Source organism: Argiope bruennichi, chromosome X1 (genome assembly GCF_947563725.1).
Source record: "Argiope bruennichi chromosome X1, qqArgBrue1.1, whole genome shotgun sequence".
NCBI lineage: Eukaryota > Metazoa > Arthropoda > Arachnida > Araneae > Araneidae > Argiope > Argiope bruennichi.
Window position 1 is genome coordinate 120,031,552 of NC_079162.1, and position 19,342 is coordinate 120,050,893.

The 19,342-nt window shown below is 32.7% G+C and overlaps 1 protein-coding gene across 1 annotated transcript; it reads right to left on the bottom strand.

Moving 5' to 3' along the window:
• Nucleotides 1–17,998: 17,998 nt before the first annotated feature.
• LOC129959383 (uncharacterized) lies at nucleotides 17,999–19,168 on the bottom strand. The gene has a single exon (XM_056072203.1). It carries the CDS (start codon nucleotides 19,166–19,168, stop codon nucleotides 17,999–18,001), a length of 1,170 nt encoding a protein of 389 aa, XP_055928178.1.
• Between the last annotated feature and the right edge of the window lie 174 nt (nucleotides 19,169–19,342).

Here is a 19,342-nt window from a genome sequence, read left to right on the forward strand (position 1 = left end):
AGGTGCGGGATATTGGTAATTTGAGAGCATGTATCACCTTTTTCACTAACTTGGCTAGAAGCACTGAAGCGCAAAGTTCCAATCTTGGGATGGTAACTCTTTTTAATGGAGACACTCTCGATTTACTGGCAATCAATTTAATTGATGCGTGACCATCTTTAATACATTTACAATAGATAACTGCACCATAAGCGGCTTCTGATGCGTCAGCGAACCCATGGATTTCTATCACTTCAGCTCCCTCAATAAGTATACATCTTTCAAATTTCATGCCACTAACACTTCGTAATGATTCAACGAAATTTGACCACTCTTTAGTTTGTTTCTCAGGCAGTACCTCATGCCAATCCAACTTTAAAGACCATAATTGCTGTAAAAATATTTTTGCCTTCGTCACTACAGGTCTTAGTAATCCAAGAGGATTGAAAAGTCTTGCTATAGTGGATAAAACGCAGCGTTTTGCGACTCGACAGTCTTTCCCTTGAGACAGCTTGAAATCAACTTTAAAGTAAAGGCTGTCCTTTTTGGTATTCTAAGAAACTCCTAAAACTTGCGTTTCCTCGGAATGTGTAAAATTATAGATTTCTTCACTACTTGATACTAAGTCTTCACAATTACTATGGCATTTGTGCAGTTGCCTGCCAGAATTTTCCAAGATATCAATTAACTGCCTTTGAAGTTCTTTGGCGGTAACTAAATTATCAGAACCGGTTAACACGTCATCCATATAAAAGTCATCTTCAATGACTAATGCAGCTACAGGATAATTTTCTCCCTCTTCAATCGTTATTTGTTTCAACGTACGAGTTGCTAAAAATGGGGCACTCACCGCTCCATACGTCACAGTATTTAGTTCGTAAGTTTTGACTGGTTCCTTCTCATTTTCTTTCCATAGAATGCGCTGTAACTTTCTCTGACTTGGGTGAATCAAGATCATTCGGTACATTTTCTTTATGTCCGCTGTGAAGGCATAGACATATTTACGAAACCTAACCATAATGGAAAATAAATCACCTTGCACTAATCCTCCGTTATATTGTAAGGAATTTAGGGAATTTCCGTTTGAAGTTGGATAACTTGCATTAAAAACAGCTCTGAGCACTGTTGATTGCCTATCAGGTCAATAAACTCCTAAATGAGGAATAAAATAAGTTGCTTCTTTCTCCTCATCCTGAATTTCTGACATGTGCCCTAACTCTAAATATTCACGTAAGAAATCTCTGTATAGGGACAAATAATTTGGATCCTTAATTAGATGTTGCCACAACAAGTTTAATTTTTTCAGCGCAAACTCTTTAGATTTTCCTAACACTTAGGATCTTACTTTAAGGGCATTTTTACAATATATTGTCCTTCCGAATTTCTCGAAAAGTTATTTTTGAAATGTTCTTCACAAATTATTTTTTCTTTACTCTCAATTAATAAAGTTCTTTTCTAAATCAACACTTTCTTTGACTAACCCGCAATGTATTTTATTTTCTTCCGTGTTAGAAATACTCCCACTCACTAGATAACCAAAAACAGAATTTTGTAAGATTAGATTGGAATTTGGTGGGCATATTTGCCCTGGTTTCAACAGCTCAAAAACGGCTTCCGCTCCAACCAATAAATCAACTCTTTGTTGAGTATAAAAATGCTCATCAGCTAAATTAATATTATCCAACCCTCCTACGCATTCATCTACTCACTTTGATGGAGTAAAATCCGTAATTCTCAGAACAACTAATAAATTTAATGCAGTCTCAAAGGTTCGGGCCTTGTTACACAAAATAGCGGATACTTAAGATCGAACGGAAATCGCTGAGTCATTTAACCCAGACACCACGATATTTATTTTATTTCTTCTCAATTGAAGTCGATCTGCACATTCTTTGCTAATAAAGTGAGACATTGAGCCAGAATCCATTAAAATCCGTACTTCACATTCATTTCCATAAGAATCACATAAATAACCAAACGCTGTACTCAGGAGCACTGTTTTGTTTTTAGTCGAGACGTAACTACTCGTAGCTGAAAAGACGTTGGCGCCAGTATTCTGTTCATTGGTTGCTGCCGGTATGAATGTAAAAGTTAATGGGGAGAGAGGGGAGGGTGACAGACTTCTATTTTCACTTTCTTTTTTATTTGATATCGTACTCGAAGAAAAGGTTTTATCTTTTTCTTTTAATTGCCCAAATGAATTCTGATCTCGGGTGAAATGTAAACTAATATGATGCCTTTTATTGCATTTAGCACAAGAAAACTTTGATTTGCAATTACTCACTTTATGTTTGTCAAGGCAATTAAAGCATAAATCATTATCTTTTACAAATTGTACTTTCTCATTAACAGGTAATTTTTTGTAATTAAAACACATATAAAGAGGATGAGCATCATAACATAGAATACATTTTGAGCTTTTTACATAGGATAAAAAGGTCTTTGATACATTTTTCGCATTATAATTTTTGTTATGAAGAACACTCTTTGATAGGGATTTTCCACGAGATGACAAATATAAATCAATTTCCTTTCCCAACGTAATTGGATCAAACCAGGTATCTGCTTGTTTTATACTTATATGTAAAGAGGTTTCTCTATCCAAAGTTTGGAAAAGTCTATCAGAAATTATAAGCTGATTTAATATTTGTAATCTGACACATTCCTTAATTTTAAGTAATATTCCCAGCTTGTGGTTAAACGGGAAGCGAATTGAACATAGGTCTCATTTAACTGCCGCGTAATCATTCTGAAATTCTCTAGACAGGACTGAGCTGTTGGCTGAAACTCTCTCAGCCCAATTTCTTTAATTTTCTCATATTTATTTAGATCATCATCATCTATGTATGTGATTATATTAGATGATCTTTCACCTAGCAGGTTAAGAAGAATTTCAGATTTATATTTCTCTGGTACACTCTTTACCATAAATGCTCGCTCTAAGGATGAAAAAAAGAAAACCCAATTTTCAGGTTCAAATAAAGAGTTCTAATACTCTTTACTAATGAGTCTAAGGAATCATTAGGCTCAAATGATTCTGCATTATTTTCTTTTGCCTCGACATGAATTCGCGCTATTTCAAGCTTTTTTTGCTCTTTCTAATTTTAACTTTTCAAATGCTAATTCTTTTTCATCTTCTGCCTTGCGCTCCTCAACAATTAAATTTGCAAGGTCATTTACAGTTTCAGGTTCAGTTTTAAATTTGTCGCTTTTTTTAATCATATCAATTAGTTCTAAAACTGTCATTTCATCACTTGTAATCAAACCAAGTTCTTTGGCAATAAGCTTTAAATCAGCCTTTCTACAAGTCTTAAACATTTTGAAATAAGGCACAGTCAATAAAGAAAACAAACAACCTACCTCATATGAAGAATTTTTATCCACAAGATATCTCAGTAACTCCAGAAACGAAACTTGATGGTGAATCGAAACTCCGACTTCGAAACTTTCACACTAATAATAATTGAACTCTTTCACTCCGTACGAGCGGACCACATGTCGTCGATGCTCGTGAAGAGAACTCAAAACTCAATAAATAAATGCTCATTTAGCGGACTGTAATTCACTTTTAATCCACACTCAATAATTTGACGACAGCCGATGATACACACATCTCTTCCCGGCTGCTCGCGCTCAACTGACTGTTTACACAAAAAAAAACTCTTTTTTCATACAGATGGCGCGACGGTAGTATGCGCAGATAAACTGCGAATGAAACTAAAAATTCTAATTAGCTTAAGATACTTTGAACAATTTTCAATTAGATTAGCAATGAAATTACAAGTATCAATTATCACTAATGAAGAAGTGTCCGGCTGCAGTTTCAGCTCAGATAAATAGTCATCTGAGTTATTACATATTAATTCTTTGTCCAAAGTTGATTTTAGTTTATGTTGCAAAAATAATGGACCATTCCACCAGCGAACTTCCTATTAAAGCTTTCAGGTTCTAGACCACTTGATACCAGATCGGCAGGATTATCTTGTGAACGCTCGTGGTGCCTGTTCCGACCTGCCACTGTGCTGCCCTCTTGCGGCAAAGGGAAAAACACTTCAGTGTATCGTGAGCGAGGGTGTGTGCGGCAGCAAGAACGTGCTGCCAAGCAATGATAGCCAGAATAAAAGGAAAAAGAGTCCAAAATTATTCTTGTGTGGGGATTTTTTAATAATGTGAGAGCAATCGACATAAATATAGTGCGTGTGTGTTCATATGGTCCGTCGAGCCGGAGGTGAAATAGCGATCAGCGGTGGCTTACGTTTTTTTTGTGCGTGTGTGTGTGTGTGAAAATATGCGAAGTGGATTAGAGTAGGCTTAGGAACCGAAACTTGTAGCTTGAGTGGTGTTTTCTGTTTCTGTTCTCTGTGTTTTCGCGTATTCTCTTGTCCCAATTCTCAAGGATAATTATTGTGGATAAGTGTTCAATTACTTAAAATTTCACTATGTCTTTGTCTAGTTTGAAGAAAGACGAATTAAAGAGTTTGTGTACGGAACTAGATATTCAATTTGCATCTTCCGCTAAAGTTGTAGATTTGATAAGTATAATTGAGAATAGTGACATTTATAAGCAAAGAATTGAGGTTGTGAAAAATTTAATTAAAGAGATTTCAGACGAAAGAAGTAAAAATTCGGATCAAGCCGAAAACGAAAGGCGTTCAGTAGAACAAAAATTGGAGATTGAAAGGCTTTCGCTTTTGCGTGTAGAGAAAGAAATAGAGCTTTTAAAGCTCAAATCCTCATCGTGTGAGCTTAGCGATAATAAACAGAGTTTTTGTTTAGAGAATTTAATTAAGAGTATCAAAGTTTTGACAATTCCTGTTCCCAAAAATGCTGAATGTTTTCATCTCTTTTTCAATTCGCTCGAAAAAGCTTTCAAAACAAAAGGAGTTAGTGATAAATTTAAAGCGGAAATTTTATTAAATCTATTAGGGGATAGAATTGGCAATTTAATGGTTTATATCAAAGAAGAAGAGTTGAGTGACTATGAAAAAATTAAATCTATTGTCTTAAAACAATTTCAACCAACTTATCAAGAATGTCTAAAACAATTTAAAAGTGCAGTAAAATTGCCAACAGAAAATTATGCGCAATTTGCTTCAAGAGTTAGATCTGTTTTTGAGTATTACATTCAACTTCGTAATGTGAATGATTTTTCTAAATTGTGTGAGTTAATGGTTTCTGATCAGATTTTTAGCACTCTTCCTCAAGATTTAAAAAGTCATATCAGTATTAAACAAGGAGACTGTTTTTAATGTGCAGGAATTAAGTAAAGAATGTGATTTATTTGTGGCTTCTAAAACCGGAACCAAAACTGAGTGCGGTTCGTTTTCCCGCGCAGTAGTTACGAATAAAATTGAGCAAAGGAATTTCGGTAAAGGAAATTTTGAGAATCGTAATAGAAATGTTTCTAAAGTGTTCTTATCGAATACTAATTCTAAATGCGTTATGTGCCAGAACAACCACTCAATATTTAAATGCCAGGAATTTCAAAAACTTTCTGTTAGTGATAGAGTTGCATTTGTGAAATCCCAAAACTTATGTTTTAAATGCCACTCACCAATATGCAATGTGAAAAAGTGTTCTGCAAGAAATTGCTTTTGTAACAAACCTCATAATAGGTTACTTCATTATCCCAAAGAGTTTGATCATTTCAGTGGGAGTAGTAAAAGCGAAATTAGTACCATAGTTAATAAAGGGGAAAGTTCAAAATCAACTTTAAACCCGGAAGTTAATTCCTTTTATCCAACTTCTTGCGCAACTAATGAAAATGTGCAATCGACATTTTCAACTACGAGTACTGTTTAAAATAAACAAATGAGAACTGTATTGTTAAGCACGGCTAAATTTTATATTCGAGATAAATTTGGGAATCTGAAATGTGTTAAAGGGTTGCTGGATGTAGGAAGTCAGTCCGATATTATGACTTCGGAGTGTGCAAACAGATTAGGGTTAAAACAAGAAAAAATAAATGTAACAATTTCATGTTTAAATAATTCCTCAATGACTGTTACCAAATTTATTAAAGCTGAAATTTCAAATGCTGATAAGAGCTTTAAGCAAAAATTTGAGTTTCTTGTTGTAGATAAAATCACTGAGTTAACCCCAATTAAATATTTAAGTGTTAAAGAACAAATTCCTTCTAATATCAATTTGGCTGATAATTTTATGGTTCCCCAAAAAGTTGATTGTCTCCTAGGTTCTAAATCGTTCTATCATTTGTTGAGGCCAGAAAAGATCTACTCATCAAATGCAGAGTTGTTTTTTCAAAATAGTGTTTTTGGATTTTTGGCTTGCGGTAGTGTAATGGAATTTGATTCCTCAAAAATTCATTGTGGGTTAATTATTGATGAAGATTTAAACAATACCATGAAAAAATTCTGCGAACTAGAAACTGTTGAGTTAGAGACCCCTAAATCCCACGAAGCAAAAATCGCTGAGGAACATTTTGTTAAAACTCATTATAGAGAGCCTAGTGGAAGTCACAATCCCACTTAAAGAGGAACCTAGTTGTTTAGGCGAGTCTAAAAGTATAGCATTAAAAAGATTAAATTCACTTTGGAGTAAACTATCTCGTGATAAAACTCATTTAAAATTGTATGAAGAATTTATTAATGAGTATGAAAATTTGGGACATATGAGAGACGTGACGCATGAGACAGAACCAGAGACAGTGTATTACATGCCCCATCATGGAGTATATAGACCAGAGAAAATGACCACTAAACTTCGTGTAGTATTTAATATCTCTAGTGAAACTACGAATGGAACTTCATTCAATTGCTTGCAAATTAATGGGGGAATTGTGCAGGAGGACTTAATTTCAATTATGATGCGATTCCGCAAACATCCATATGCATTTATTGCGGACATTGAAAAAATGTATAGGATGATTTACATTCATCCCATTCAGCGAAACCTACAAAGAATACTTTGGAAGGACAGTGAGTTTGGTTCAGTGAAAACGTTTGAACTGTCGACAATTACTTACGGTACTACTAGTGCCCCATTTTTAGCTACTCGAACGCTAATTCAAATTGCAAGGGATGAGGGACACAATTTTCCCCTTGCAGCGCCCGTTGTTGAGAAAGATTTTTATGTGGACGATGTGCTATCTGGTGCTAAGATTTTACCCGTATGCATAGAGATGCAACAGCAGCTCACTTCCATGTTAAAACGAGCTGGCATGAACTTGCATAAATGGCGAGGCAATCATCCTCAGTTGTCTACCACTTCTGGATGCAACTACGACTTTGCAGACTGTGATAACAAAACTTTAGGTGTCACGTGGGACCATACTAATGACTGTTTTTGTTTTAAGGTGTCCATAACTTCAACGGATGTTCATACTAAACGAACAGTTCTATCCACAATAGCCAAGTTGTTTGACCCTCTGGGCCTCCTTGGTCCTGCGATTTCACTAGCGAAAATCTTTCTACAAAAATTGTGGCTTCTGAATCTTCAATGGAATGATCAGCTTCCCCCTGAAATTCATAGTGAATGGGAGAAGTTTTCAAACGAGTTACAGTGCATTAACTCTTCAACCGGCTGGAACGTAGAAAGTCGCTCCAACGTGTCGTTCGAATCCCGGCTGGAACGTAGGAAGTTGATTTCCGCAAACTGTTTGAATCCCGGCTCCAACGTAGAAAGTCTTCAGTGCTTTCCCCCTTAAAGGCAATAAACGAGGTGGGTAATCTGCTTGTTAAGGTCATTTTGTGGTTTTCGCTGACAGTTAGAATTTGGGTGGTCCCTCCAATTAGGGGAATGAACTCACGAGAAGTGGAAATAACGTTCTTCGCAAGAATTCACGATTGCAGGATCGATTGGTGATATGAGCTGTATACTTCATTATTGATTTGAATATTTCATTATTTCACAGCAAATTTAATATACAGGTGAAAACTATCATACTTATTAAAGGTAGGGAATCCCTCATATTTACATGTCATAATCATGTATAACAGTTAATGACTGTGATTAGCTCGCAAAAACAGATTTGAATTTTCTGTACTTGGTTGATGAAATATTAAAAAAATACGTTTGAACTTTTAATAATACATTTTTTAAAACGCAGTAAAATATAAAAAAAAATCCTTATATAATTTTTTAAAATTTATTTTCATTCCACTTATTAATCGAGACAAATATTTATTTATAAATGTAATTTTAATTATTGCTTAGGCTTTGTATATAGATTTTGGCGAAGCATTTAATACGTAATGAAAGGCACATTTGAAAACTTTTGGATCTAATTATATATTCATTTTTTATAGTTTAGAGTGAACTATAGTAAAAGTGTTTTTAATTATTTTTATAAACGTTTTTATTTAAAGTATCTTAATAAATGTAGTTACTATTATTCTTTTTACTGCTTAATATTATTTTTTATTTCACTATTTTAATACAAGCGCTGTTTACTGCTTTTTGCAAATCATATTTGTCTTTTTTTCGGAAGGGGGGCTCGGGAAGGAAAAAAACGTTTCTTTTATAAATATTTAAAAAAAACAATTAGAAATTATATTTTTAAAATATATAATTATATTATAAATATATATTTAAAATCTCTATAAAAAACAAACCACATTGAAATGGGAAGAAGTTTTGTGTCTTGTGACGGGCTGCGAAAAGTATAAATGAAAAAAAAAATAACATAGAAATAATAAGGACTATTAAAAAAAGTTTAGTGTATGAAAGAAAGAAAATATATTTAATAAATGGGGAACTATTATAGAAATATTTATTTATATTCAACAAAATTCGATGATGAGTGAATTTAATAGATATTGCTTTGAAAAATGGAAAGAATAAATTGTATCTGTGCGATTATAATTATTGCTTTGCATTAAAACAGTATTAGCTATTTAATGAAATTGAACAAATGCATTTAAAGGCTGATACGATTTCTAGCTGTTTGAACGTATCACAAGGCTGTGGATTCAGAACTTAATAATGAATACTGATTTACATGTAAACTTAAAAATGAAAGTAAATGAATGCAATTATAAATAAAAATTACTACCTAACAGATGACACATTTTTTTTATATATATCTGCAACATAGCTGCTGATAATCTGTAGAATATAAATATTTTAAAATGTCTTCTAGAAGAAATTTTAAATATAATAAAATTTCTAAGATTAATAAATATAACACAAACAGTACTGCATAAAATCTGTTTATTTTTTACTAGAAATATTTTTAAAAAAATAATTAAGCGATTATTAAAAGTTTTTCATCAGAAATAGTTTGTATACTTTCTTTGAAAAGTGACAAAATTAGAAAATAACTGCCAAATTCCATGTATCATTACAGAATTCTTAAAAGTGAGAATATTAACATAAAGCTATAAATACTGAAAAAAAAAATACGAACTTAAAATACAGCAAAATTTTTAGATGAAATTTATAAAAAGGCATAATTCAATATTTGAAAGATAAATGTGATCATGAGCAAGTTTTACAATATTTCATCCACTGCAATTACATGTAAGGAAATTTAAAAAACAGATTGAGTGTGATATATCTCAAAACATGGAGCAGCGCATAAACCCACCTTGCAGATTACACATTCAAAACGTGTTTCTCTTCTCACTCTTTTGCCATTTGCGTTTGTTTTTGAGCAACACACGACACATCTCCTAGCAGAGTATTTTTTGTTTTCTGTTGGAGCAACTAAAGACTGAAAATGTCTGCCCGTCAATCTCCCCACATTTTCAATACTCTTTGGGACTTTAGACGATGGTAATCCTCTTACTTCCTCACATAATCTCTCTATCAATCGCATTCTAAATTCGAGATGATTTACACTTCCTCCATTTTTTTTATAAAGCAGAAAAGCATTCCACACAGCCTGGTCAAGTAGATGTCGAAATATTTTTTTGTAATATTTCCTTTGTCGGCTTCTGGGTGAAGGATAGTATGCTAAGCACTGATCCGACTTATCAACTCCTACCATAGATCTATTATAATCGACTACCACCTTAGGCTTTTGTTTGGTTGTAGTGGATATTTTTGATTCAACACTAACTAATGCAGCATTATGAATGGTACTTAGCATTGTTAGAACCTTCTTGTCTTTCCACTGTAGTACCATAATTTTTCCCTTTTGAAATGCTCTCAATTCATGCTTTTTCAATTTTGTGTTCTTAAATTCCACTGGTAACCCTTTTCTGTTTCCTCTAACAGTTCCTATTAAATCAGTTTCATATTGAAGAAGAATTTCGGCCACTTCCGAAGAAGTATAAAAATTGTCTGTTGTTAGCTGATATCCTTTATTTTTAAGTTCATGGATTAAAGTCAGTACACATTTTGTAGATAATCCAAATTGTTCGTATTCTTCCATGAAAAGGGTTCCTTTACCGGTATAGATAATAGAATTCCAAATGTAACCGCTTTCTGATTCACAGAGTTGGAAAAATTTAATTCCGAATCTAGCTCTTTTAGTTGGAATGTATTGCTTCCATGCAAGTAAACCCTTGAAAGCAAGCAAAGACTCGTCTATTGTTACAGATTGATTGGGTGTATAAGCAGATTTAAATCTCTCAACCAGCATGTTATGGATATCAAAAATTTTTCTTAACTTTGCATTTGCATGAGTATTTTTATTGAATTCATCTGAATTCTCAAAATGAAGAAATTTCATTAGCAAACTGAATCTTTTCTCACTCATGATTTGTCCAAAGAAAGGAGTGTTTAAAATGGGTCTTATGCTCCAGAACGTTGCTTCCACAGATTTTGGCATTATTCCTTGAAGTAAAAGTAAACCAAAAAATAGATGTAACTCTTTTATATCCGTATTTTTCCAATTTAATGCTCTCGATGATGGTGTCAAATCGGTTTTGTTGAAAAAGTCTTCGGCGTATCTGTTTGTTTCTTCCATAATGAAACTCATCACTGCATTATCAAAAAATATGCTGAAAAACATCATCGGATCATCTGAGTCCCGAAGGAAATTTTTTGCCGCTGAACTGATACCAGGAGTCGAAGTAAATTGAAAATTTGGAGGAGCAGGTGAAAGTGCTTGCAAGTCAATAGGACACCAACAGCGAGCCGCATTTAAAGTATCATCGTCAGATTCACTTTCAGAGTATTCATCTTCAGAAGATAACATTAATTCATCACAGTCAGAATAGTCAGAATTTGAATCCATATTAAGCTCATCAATTTTCTCATAAATATAATATTAATTACTTTGACTGCAGGAATTCAATTGCAAATTTCAATAATATATTAAAGAAACTGGATGATAAAATCTTTCATTAAAGCAATCAACATTTATTTAATTAAATAAATATTAATAAGGTCTACTCAAGTTCCCTGCGCAGTGCACTTCCCTCGAGTTGCTAGACCTTTCAAACAGAAAACTATAGCCAGCAAAACTTAAGAGCCTTTGGATTTAAAATCTAAGAATAAGAATCCTGGTGAATGCCTATATAAGTCAAGCTGTTATGAAGAAAATACCAATGAGAAATTAGAATTTGAACATGTGGCCAATAAGAAAGCAGAGGCAATAAAAAGTGATAAAGGATTTATTTAGAGAGCCCCTTCCCCTCATCTAAAAGGATTTTTTTTTAATGCTGCTTCGATTTTTCAGATTTCTTGGATGACATTTTGTAGAGAATATGCAACTCGTCAATTGATAACAGTCAGCAACATTTTTACTATCTACTGTCTACTCTCAATGGAAAAATTCCTATTTGCTTGGAACAATGTCGAAGAGTTGGACCGATGTGGTGTAAATGCATAATATTCTGTTTTATTACCACCATGGTTCATTTATCGTTTTACTGTGCAATATGTTTTAAGAGAAACTTCTCACAGATTATCTCAAGAATATTTTTTTTATTATTATTATTTCTATGAATTTCGGTTCTGTTCAATTGTTAGTATTCCGTTAGAAAGTGCAAGTGTTTCTCTATGTGAAAGTAGTTTTTCGGCTTGTCCGTATTGTTAATAGAAGTTTTACGATCAAATCAAGCAGTAAAATGTCGGTAGGTTTAGTGCTAACAGTTGCCCGAGTTACGTTACAAAGAGAAGCGTTATATCTGGCGACAATAGCCTATTGAAGAAACATTTGTGTCTCAAAATGGGTTATATAAAACATGCGGCAGGCAAATTGTACAATAGAAGTACTAATTTTGCATTGAAAGGGAGGATATTTTCCCTTGCTAGGCATTCGGCAAGACACGAAAGAATTCTTGAAGGATGTTACGAGTATTTCTTTTAATCTTTACCATTCTTGAAATTTATGAGTCTTGGATTCAAAAGATTTATTCATCACTCTTGAAAGCACTGTTCTTTTTATAAAATTAACGTCGGTATTATGGCAATAATCTATGAAAAAAGTTTTAAAGTTTTGCTCTTTATTCAAGTTCAAATTTTGGTTCAAAAAAATTGTGTGCTCTATCATTTTTGATTTTCATATTTATTAAATTTTTTTTCATAGAACATTTAAAGACGTACTTCTTAATATATTTAATAATAATTAATAACTAACAAGTAAAATAAAAAAAATCGATTTCTCTGTTCACTAATATAATGCAAATGGATTTTCTTACTAAATTGGTTTATATTTTGGTTGAAATTCGGCTATTGATCAGACACTAGTAAAGATTGTTTCCAATAGAAAAATTGCTTCCTTTAGGAAATTTATTTCTAATGCACCTCCTAAGGCCGATCCTAATAGCAATTTTTAAAAATGAGCTAACATTTTTTCACCAATGCTTGATTTTGCACTTGCACTTTATCTAAAGTATAACAATTTTTTTTAACAAAAGCATACCACTGAAATATACTCAACATTAAAGAATAAGTTGAATCATATCTTGATATCAACAATAGAAGCAACAATAAAGACAATTTAATTTCACTTCCATAATTTCTTTCCTTTCATAATGAAATATATTGATGTAAAATATACATAAATTCGATAAATTGATATACAAATTTCAAAATAATTTTCCTTTCTTTGAATTACCCCTGGAAAATTTTAATTAAAATTTTTGTCATGCTTTAAAAATTAATAATTTACGAAAATATTAGCTTTTGAATTTTTTAAAAGCTATGTGTGAATCTTACCTTTTGCTTTGATAAAAAAATAGTTACAGATGATAAGAAGATTTTAACATCATGTGACCCCAATGAGTCATCTGTGACTAGACCACCAATAACTTGTTGCTTTACCACACCAACATGATTCTCCGACCCAGTCTTTGCTAATTAATTCTATGACGTTAAAATTCACGCTTCTCTCTATTTTTCTTATATATATAAAATAACTTATATATACTATTTCTGATTTAGCGCAATCTTCTTAATATGTAATGACATTGTTAAGCCACTTTTCTTCCATCCAATTTTTGTGACCGGAGGATAAGATCCTTTAAATGAAGAACTCTGTCCTTCCTCCACAAACTGGCAAAACTATTACAGATTCATTAATATCTATAATTTGTTTTATTTTAATTAATGTGCCAAAATTTATAGCAAGTACTTTTATTGTTGAAATGAAATAAAAACCTTATTTTTCACTCACGGGTTTTAAACTTCGCTGAAGTTATGATTACCTACTCTAGATTGTTTTTCTTTTATTTTATTGTGCATCCGTTTTTTGAAATTCACATGAAGTGAAATATATTATAAATGTTGCCAATGAAATTCGTTTAAATTGTTCAGACATGAAGAGCATGGAAGTACCGGTCTGAAATGGGTAATTCTTAATTATTCGATATATGCAGCTAAGTCTCGTTTTTATCTACGAGATAATTTACGAATTTTCATAAAAAATCATAATGTTGTAACTTAATAAAATGGGTACAATTAAAATTTTGAGTTCATTGATGGAGTTAAATGAAAGAAAGGTTTCTTTCCAATATTTGTCGGCAGAGAAATGCATGGATTTAGGAAATTATTTTTGCGCTGACTTTGAGTCCTTTTTATCAAGATTTGTGACAAGATTAGGAATGATATAAGAAATTGCCATTCAAAATATTCACCTACTAAAAATATGAATGAAATGATAATTTTTATCAGATATAAACCTTGTGAGTAAATGGATGCATTAATAAGTTTTCATATTTCAGCATTAAAATTATCTTTAAAAACTTATTATCTCACCTTATTGCTTTAATTATTTCAAAATAAGATAATATGTCAAAAATATTCAAGTTAATAATATTTTCATAAACATATTATCAATAAAATATTCACCTACTATATATTGACCAAAGATTGTTTTATTATTTTCAGAACTTAAAAAAATGGAATAGGAAACAAAAATCTAAAACAAAAAAAAAACAAAAAAATCATGCAAATTTTTATTTAAAAATTTTCAATAACAGATTATATTTTCCGAAATGAACGTAGTATTTTTACTATTACGTATTATTAAATCATTAAAAATAAATTATTTACAATCTGTTTTAATCAGAAAACAATATTATATATATATATATATATATATATATATATATATATATATATATATATATATATATATATATATATATATATATATATATATATATATATATATATATATATATATATATATATATATATATATATATATATAATATGCAATGCTATTTTCATTTCGTATACCAAATATACGAGTAAAATGCTTAAAACTAAAAATTAGATGAAACATAAGTAAAATTCTCTGAATGTCAGTAAAAAGAATATATTATATTCGTAATGCAATTTGATAAATGATAATTCCTCTAAATCATTTATTGAACAAATTTTTCTATTACTTAAAAAAAATTATAAAATCATATTGCGGATTTTTTTATTTGTTTTTGAATTTATGCGGAATTTATTTTTGAACAAATTCTATTTTTTGCAAATATTGCAGATTAAAAGAGAAGTTCTTAGTCTTCAGAGCGAAAACCAAATTCTCAGTTGAAAAACCGCATGGCAATTGCCCTGCGTTGACAGATTTATTACTTGATTAATCGGTCAGTACTATTCAAAATCCCCGGTGCTTAGGGGGACGTGATAGTCGTGACGCGGGAAAGTTTACACCCTGCTGTTAATGGTCGGGGGAAAGTAAAAATATACCAGGCCGGTTTACGAACGTTCTGCCAATTTCTTTTCTAGTAAATTGTGTTCAACCATTATTTTGACTGCCGCCGTTTTAAGAGCATTCTTAAGCTAGACAGCCGGCGCTCGATGGGTTAACAACATCAAGGTGAGCAGATGTATTCTTCCATTTTCCGATGTCGAAGCTATAGAGCTTCATGGGTTCAGCGACGCTTCTGAAGCTACCTTTGGAGCTGTTGTGTACTGCAAATCCCAAACACCTGATGGTGAGGTTGTTGTCAAGATGGTGGCCAGTAAATCCAGAGTGGCTCCACTGAAGAAGCTCACGATCCCGAGATTGGAGCTCTGCGCTGCTGTGCTGCTGGTGAAATTGATGCAGCGTATCCAGTCGGCTCTTCGATTGAAAGTGTCCAATACCTATTATTGGAGCGATAGTATGATTGCGCTGTCATGGATTAAAAAAGAGACGTCCCAGTTAAAAACCTTCGTGGCAAACCGTGTAGCCACACTTCAAGACCTTTCGTGTCAGAAGCAGTGGAGATATGTTTCGTCAGGAGATAATCCAGCTGATCTTATCAGTCGTGGTGTAAATCCGTCCAAAATGCTCGAGAGTCACTTGTGGTGGGAAGGCCCTGCCTTTCTAAAAAACAGTGAGTATACGTGCAGAGAAATCTCTGACTCTGTGATAAAGGACGATGTAGACTGTGAACTCAAAAAAGTTGACTGTGAAAGTGTTTTAGTTACTACATTGAATAATTCATTTGTTACTGATATTCTTAATTGTAGTAATAGTTATACTAAAATATTGCATGTATTAAGTTATATTTACAGGTTCTTGAATAATTGTAGAGCTAATTTTCCTAAGAATTTTGGAATCTTAAAAGCTATTGAATTAAAGGAATCTGAATTGAAGCTCCTTAAAATTGTTCAAGAGGAAGACTTTCACAAAGAAATCAAATCTCTCAAGGTATCAGGTTTTGTCAATACTGACAGTCAGGTAAAAATGCAGCGTCCCTTTTTGGATGAAAATGGCATTTTGAGAATTGGTGGAAGACTTAGCCACAGTAATTTAGATTTTGATAGTAAATTTCCAATTCTTTTATCTAAAAATCATAGACTGTCTTATTTAATTGCAGAACATTTTCATCTAAAAAATTTGCATGCTTCACCAGAATTATTATTATATCTCATACGTCAAAAATATTGGATTATAAGTTGTCGTGATTTGTGTAAAAAAATAGTTCATTCATGTATTGTGTGTTTTAAGGCTAAAGCTGTTACTTTAGACCAGATTATGGGAGATTTGCCGAGAGATCGAGTAACACCTAACTACCTAACTATCCATTCAATGTGAGTGGAGTTGATTTTTGTGGACCATTCTTCTTAAAATATCGCAATCAGAGGAAAGGTATTTTAAACAAGGTCTATGTGTGTATTTTTATATGCTTTGTAACCAAAGCAATTCATCTAGAGATTGTGAGTGACTTAACGTGTGAAGCTTTTATTGCTACACTAAAAAGATTTTTTGCAAGGAGAGGCAAATCATCAAAAATTTATTCGGATAATGCTCAAACTTTTATTGGAGCGAATAGAGAAATTAAGAGATTACTTGAGGTTGTAATTTATCAAGATAAAATTCTTGCTGAGTATTTACTCTCAGAGGGAGTTGAATGGAAATTTATTCCACCCAGTTCACCCGATTTTGGAGGCCTTTGGGAGGCTGGAGTGAAGTCCTTTAAGTACCATCTGAAACGTGTAGTAGGCAACGCTAGGTTAACTTATGAGGAATTTTTGACAGTTACAAATCAAATTGAAGGAATTCTAAATTCCATACCATTATCACCATTTCCTCAGATATAGATGACTTAAAGGTCTTGACCCCGGCACATTTTTTAATAGGCAGGCCTATCAATGCAATAATTGAACCAGATATTATGAGTATAGACACTAATAGGTTAAAATTGTGGCAAAGAGTAAAGAAAATTGTCCAAATTATTTGGAAACGTTGGCATATTACCTATTTAAACCATTTACAAAATCGTACGAAATGGCAAATAATTAAAACCAATGTCAAGATAGGTGATTTGGTACTGTTGAAAGAGGAAAATTTACCAAGTACCAAATGGGCCATTGGTCGTATTTTGAATATTTACTTCGGTAAGGATGGTTACGTAAGAGTTTGTGATGTGAAAACACAGAAGGGTGTTTTCAAAAGAACTATTTCCAAATTGTGTAAATTACCTATGGATAATAGAATTTAATCAGTGTAATATTGTATAGTGATTTAATGTAATTGTATTTTTCCTATTGATGTGTAATCTTATATTAGTGTTGTTTATTGTGTGATTAATATTATTACCTTGTAATTTGTAGTGTTTAAAATCTGAATTTGTGTGTTTTTATTCAGCATTGTGCATTGAATTGTGATATTCCATAGTTTTCCTTGTGTGTGTGTGTTGACAACATTATGTCAAGGCGGGTGGTATGTTCCGACCTGTCACTGTGCTGCCCTCTTGCGGCAAAGGGAAAAACACTTCAGTGTATCGTGAGCGAGGGTGTGTGCGGCAGCAAGAATGTGCTGCCAAGCAATGATAGCCAGAATAAAAGGAAAAAGAGTCTAAAATTATTCTTGTGTGGTGATTTTTTAATAATGTGAGAGCAATCGACATAAATATAGAGCGTGTATGTTCAGTGCCACTGAAAGTCATTTGTCCGTTCTTGGATTTTACTCACTCTATTGGCAACGAACACCTTGAGTAGATGTGGTGATTGTTGCATCCAGGATAATACGATGCTCGAGTCACACCACAAATGAATAGCTGATATAGCTAGTTTTAAGGACTTGACAACCTTTGTTATAAGATTAGACAACAGCACAGCAACATTCAGTTCAAGTTTAGAAATTTTGATTGCCTTAAAAGGGAAACTCTGGATTTACTACAAAGAAGATTAGAAGTAATTTTTCCATTCGATGCGATACACCTTATATATATATAACGGCTCCATATGCTTTTTCACTTGCATCTGAAAATCGGTGAAGTTCTACAACTTTTAAATTTTCCATAAGAACAAATCTGTTGATGTCCAAATCATTAACCTTGTGAAGTGAGTCCAAAAACTGGGTCCATTCTTTTGATTCTTTTGTTGGAAGTGAATCATTCCAATCTATATTTAAAAACCAAACAGTTTGCATGAAAATCTTTGCCTTTGTAATTAAAGGTCCAACAAAGCCAAGGTAATCATAAGTTTTTGCAATAACTGATAACACAGTTCTCCTTGCATATTTAGCAGAATTATCTACAGTCATTCTAAAGGCAAAGCAATCAACTTCAGGTTTCCACAACAATCCCAGAGCTTTTACTTCATTTGAGGAATCGAACAAGTAGTCACTATTCACACAGTTATGACTCAAAAGTTGAGGGCTATTAGAGCACCATTTGTGCAGCTCCATCCCACAACAAGCGAGCATTTGAATAAGTTCGGTTTGTAATTCTTTCGGAGTATCCAATGTATTTGATCCAGACAAACAATCATCCATGTAGAAGTCTGACATGACAACAGGTGTTGCAAAGGGGAATTTTTCACCTTCATCAATGAAAAATTGTTTCAAGGTTCGTGTTGCAAAAAATGGCGCGCAACTTGTGCCATATGTCACGGTTTTCAGCTTGTAAATTTTGATAGAATCACCGTCACTATTTTTCCATAAAATTCTCAAAAGATCTTGCTGTGAATCCTCAACTAAAATTTGTCTATACATTTTTTTAACATCCACTATAAATGCAAAGCGATGAGTTCGAAAATGACACAAAGTTGAAAACAGTTCTTCTTGAAGAATTCCACCATTTAATAGTAGAGAGTTCAAAGAATATCCAGTTGGAGTGGCTTGTGAGGCATTAAAGACAACACGGAGAGGAGGTGAGCTATTCTGTGGGCGGTATACACCTTGATGAGAAATGTAGTATGTAATATCAGGCTCTTCACAGTCGACTACTTCCGACATGTAACCCAAGCTTTGATATTCATCTATGAAATTTTTATATAGTTCCCACATAATTGGTTCTTTCTTTAATCGTTTATATAACCAATTTAATCTCCGAAGAGCGATGTCTTTCGATTCGCCTAATTGAGAATTACTTTTTTCTCTCATTGGCATTTTAACCACATAACGACCGCTATCCGTTCTGGTTTGAGTTTTGACTTACTGCTCCTCACATATTTTTTCTTCGTTTCCTTGAATAACATTGTCTTCTTCAACAGTTTCAATTTTCCAAAGTTTTTCTAATGTTTCACCTAGACTTTCAGTTTTTTTTTGATAGGCCACAATACA